Here is a 4,474-nt window from a genome sequence, read left to right as displayed (position 1 = left end):
GTATAGGTTAAATAAGCAATCTAGGAAACATGCATTTATTTAGAGGAACTCTGAAGTTCCAAAGGACTGAGGCTCTACCCTCAAGCGGTTGGAAATGGGGGAGACAGGCAGCTACCAGCTTTCACATATTGTTGTGGTATTATCGAATGTGGTGGGTTTAAGGTACTGGGACTGGGCACCCCAAGCCCCCTTCCCAATTGCCCCAGATTCCCACTTAGGCAGCCAGCACTGACTCAGCTGCGGGAGACTGCGGCGTTGGCTCAGCCTACTCTCTTCCCCCCAGATCACTGGCAGTTGGTGGGCAAGCCTCCTGGGCAGCCTTGGATGATGAAACCTATCACACCAGCAGAAGCATGGAACTGTTCTCGAGCCCTCCTCCCACCCCCCAGACTTCCTTCCTCTCTTGGGGGCTACAAGTCAGGCAGGAGGGAGCACCTGCAGCACCTGCCTGGGGCAGCCTTCACAAGAAGATGCCACTGCTCCTGCTCCTGATGGCCTTTCTCCTACCCCCTGGGGCTGGGGCAGGTGAGTGACTATCCCCTTTCCTAGGACCCTGGAGCCAGACTGCCTAGACACCTCCTCACTCTGTATCACTGGACAAGTTATTTGAATTCACAGCTGCCCAGATTCCTCGTTTATAAATTAGGAATGATACCAATGCATACCTCCTAGAATTCTACAAGACTTAAGTTAGTATACTTTATAAAACTCTTGGGGGGGGCCCTGGGTGGCTCAGTGGGTTAAAGCCTCTACAGGTTATGATCTCAGGGTCCTAGGATCGAGTCCCGCATCCGGCTCTCTGCTCAGTGGGAAACTGCTTCCCCCTCTCTCTCTGCCTGCCTCTCTGCTTGCAATATCTGTCTGTCAAATAAATAAATAAAATCTTTTTTTTTAGTTTTAAAAAATATATAAATAAATAAAACTCTTGGAATTGCCCCAGCACATAGTACATGTGAGATCAACTTGCTCTCTAAATTCATCCTGCTGCCCACCACTCCGAGCCTAGCCAATAGCGCAGGAACTACCATCAGCTCTTGTCTAGATTCTGGAAAAACAGACCCATGCTGGTCATGAGCGGGCCCTGAGCAGTCCTTAGAAGGATCTGAGACTCTCCCTGAGGAAAAAAGACTCAGGGAACTTCGGAAGAGAGTGGTGCTGCTCTCTGGGGAGCTGGGAGGGCGCTAAGGTCTGGGATGGGGAGCCAGCAGTGCTTCCTGCAGAATGCGAGAGACTTCTCCAAAGTGTGGTGCCCTGGAGACCCAACTCTCACCCCCAGCTCCTCCCTCCCCTGCATCATCTCTCCCCCTTCCCATCAGCAAGCCTTTCTGCAACCACCACCCTGGTGCCCACAATATGGGTTCCGCCAGTGCAGAGGTAAGTGCCAAATGCTTCCTTCCAGGGGAGATCATCGGAGGCCGAGAGGCCAGGCCTCATTCCCACCCTTATATGGCATATCTCCAAATCGATGGGCTCAAAGTTTGTGGGGGTTTCCTGGTGAGAAATGACTTCGTGCTGACAGCAGCTCACTGCTGGGGAAGGTGAGCAGCTGGGGGCTGGGGCGGGGGGCCGGCGGGGGGGGGCAGACAGCCAGGACTGTGGACCCATGGGAGCCGCAGGCCAGCCATGGGAAAGCAGGGCTCCAGCCATGAAGGGGTGAAAAAGAGACCAGTGGGACTTTGGGGGCGGAGAACAGGCCAGGGTGAATGGGGAGAAAAGAGGACATGATCAAAAAGACCAGGAGGAGAGAAAGGCACATGCCAGGGTTCGAAATAGTTATTTTGGCTATTTCTCAACTTATTCCAGGGAAGCAAAATGCAGTCACTGGGTGCTCCCACCACCCCAAGCTCAGGGCTGAGGAGGAGCACAGAGGGCTGGGGCCCTGAAAACTGCGCCCCCGTCCCCGTCCCCTCAACTCCCTCAGCTGCAGTTTTACCACCTTGGGCGGTCCACCTGCCCTGCAGAGCCTGGGGGCCAGAGCTCCTGAGGCTTACACCTACGTCTAGGCTACCTCTCTTTTGCAGAACTATCACTGTCACCCTGGGGGCCCACAACATCCGGAGACAGGAACGGACCCAGCAGCGCACCAGGACTCTCAGAGCCATCCGCCACCCTAACTATGATCCCCAGACCAACAGGAATGACATCATGTTACTGCAGGTACCGCCTGCCCCACCCTCTGGTTCTCCTGCCCAGCCAGTGGGCACCCAGTGCTGGGAGCTTCGCCATCCTGGGATTCTGGGGAGGAAGCAGGGGCGGAGTCCCAGGATGGGGATAGACTGTGGGCCTAGGGGCACAGACAGTTCCTGAGCGGCTGCCCTCCTCCCCCTAGCTGGCAAAGAGAATGAGACCGACGTCCGCTGTGCGGTCAGTGACTCTGCCTCGTGCAAGGACCAGGGTGAGACCCGGGGCCAGGTGTACTGTGGCAGGCTGGGGCCTGCTGGGCCTGAACAGGAGAACGAACAGACTTCACGAGGTGCAGCTAACCGTGCAGAACGATTCGAGGTGCTCCAATCGCTTCACTTTCTACGACAGCCAAACACAAATTTGTGTGGGCAACCCAAGGGAGAGGAAGTCCGCCTTCATGGTAAGGCCACGGGCATCTGCCAACACTGCCTGACACTGGGGCCTGGGCAGCATGGGCAGTAGGAACAAGCTACAGCCCCACTAACCCCACACGCCCTGCCCCGTCTGGTGGGGTCAGAGCAGAGTGAGGTGGGGGCTTCTCCCATCAATCAGGTGGAGGAACTCATGTTTAGAGACAGGACCCAGACCCCAGGAGAAAGTTCCATGTGATGATGATAATGATAAAACAATTATTAGAATGATAATACCATAACTACCGTTTTGAGTGCTTATTGTATGTTAGGGTATTGTCCTACCTGCTTTATTTTGATTATTTTCTATTAAGTTTCATACAAATCCATAAGGTAGAAGTTGGGGCGACAGGAGGGGCATTGGGCACCGAACATATGTATGTGCAGGGTTTTCCTGCAGAAGGGGAAGGTATGTTGACAGGGGCTGAGTGAGAGGCAGTAACTGCAGCCAGGCCTGAAGCCCAGCCATGGAATGATCCAGAAGGCTAACTTCCATACCTCCACTGCCCTTCCTCTGAGAATCAGGGGGAGCAGCAGCGAGGCCCTGCTTAGTGTCTCTTTCTCTCTGTGCCCACAGGGGGACTCCGGAGGCCCCCTGGTGTGCAACGGTGTGGCCCAGGGCATTGTCTCCTATGGAGATAGGAGGGGGTCTCCTCCAGCTGTCTTCACCAGGATTGGAAGCTTCATGCCCTGGGTTAACAGAACAATGAGACGCTTCAAACAGCAGTGCCAGACCAGCCCCCCAGACCAGTCCCCCACGCTTTGAGTGACTCTGCCCTGGGGCAGCTCCAGGGAGGGTGTCAGAACCTTAATAAATGTCCATGTCTAGAGTGGAAAGAACTGATTTCTCTTGTGTTCATTGAAGGTCCTTCAGAGCACAAAAAACGCATGCCAGAACAGAGTCTGAGCTGCTCCAGGCAAATGAGGTTCTTCCCCAGGACCAATTAACGCCTCCCACACCATCATGGGGATCCAACGAGCTTCTTCCCTTCTCCAAGTCATCCAGTCCCCCATTTCTCCTCCCTCCCACCACCTTGGAGAAGGATGGAAAGACATCTCTCTGCCCTGGGCAAAGCTCTCTACCCTCCACTCTAACAGAGAGTCCCCTACTAGATATTGAAACAGACTCAGAAACCGTATCCCGGTGCTATGTACAGGACAGGCAGACCAAAGGGACAGAATTGAAGTTGCATACAAAGCTCAATTTCATTTTTTTTTAAAGAATTTATTTATTTGACAGACAGAGATCACAAGTAGGCAGAGAGGCAGGCAGAGAGAGAGAGAGAGAGAGAGAGGAGGAAGCAGGCTCCCTGCTGAGCAGAGAGCCCGATTTGGGACTCGATCCCAGGACCCTGGGATCATGACCTGAGCCAAAGGCAGAGGGTTTAACCCACTGAGCCACCCAGGTGCCCCTCAATTTCATTTTTGATAGAGGTGGCAAATTGCTGGGAAACAATTAACTTTTAATAGATGGTATTAGAACAACTAGATAGTTGGGGGGGTGCGGTTAGAGATAAAATTAGACCTATTCCTCACACTAAAAGCCAAAACAAACCTCAAATACATAAGGTACCTACATTCAAAAAAATGGGCACCTTGGTGGCTCAGTCGGTGGTTAAATGACTGCCTTCAGCTTGGGTCATCATCTCAAAGTGCTAGGATAGAGCCCTGGGCCCTGAGACCCTGCCTTCCTGCTCAGCGGGGAATCTGCTTCTCCCTCTCCCTCTGGCCACCCCCCTGTTCCATCTCTTTCTCTCTCAAATAAATAAAATCTTTTTATAAATAAATAAATGCAAAAAATGAAACTATACATGTAAAAAAATTAAGATTTGCTTGCTTAAAAATAGCTACCAAACACTCACATTCAAGGCATCGCTATT

General features: G+C 52.7%; 1 protein-coding gene across 1 annotated transcript; it reads left to right on the top strand.

Moving 5' to 3' along the window:
- The first annotated feature begins 458 nt into the window (after window positions 1-458).
- Window positions 459-3,360, top strand: LOC123944883 (cathepsin G-like). Its single transcript, XM_046010312.1, has 5 exons — window positions 459-525; window positions 1,400-1,538; window positions 2,022-2,157; window positions 2,330-2,584; window positions 3,172-3,360. The coding sequence occupies exons 1-5, from the start codon at window positions 471-473 to the stop codon at window positions 3,358-3,360; spliced, it is 774 nt and encodes a 257-aa protein (XP_045866268.1). The 5' UTR covers window positions 459-470.
- Window positions 3,361-4,474: the final 1,114 nt, after the last annotated feature.

Source organism: Meles meles, chromosome 6 (assembly GCF_922984935.1).
Source record: "Meles meles chromosome 6, mMelMel3.1 paternal haplotype, whole genome shotgun sequence".
NCBI classification, from domain to species: domain Eukaryota; kingdom Metazoa; phylum Chordata; class Mammalia; order Carnivora; family Mustelidae; genus Meles; species Meles meles.
The sequence above is the reverse complement of the archived record's forward strand: the minus strand, read 5'-3'. Positions and strand labels throughout refer to the sequence as shown.

Bases quoted from the DNA above. Each gene is read 5' to 3' on its own strand.
- LOC123944883 (XM_046010312.1), top strand. From the start codon at position 471: ATGCCACTGCTCCTGCTCCTGATGGCCTTTCTCCTACCCCCTGGGGCT. The intron at 526-1,399 runs GTGAGTGACTAT...GCTTCCTTCCAG, and splicing joins ACCCCCTGGGGCTGGGGCAG to GGGAGATCATCGGAGGCCGA. The intron at 2,585-3,171 runs GTAAGGCCACGG...CTGTGCCCACAG, and splicing joins AGAGGAAGTCCGCCTTCATG to GGGGACTCCGGAGGCCCCCT.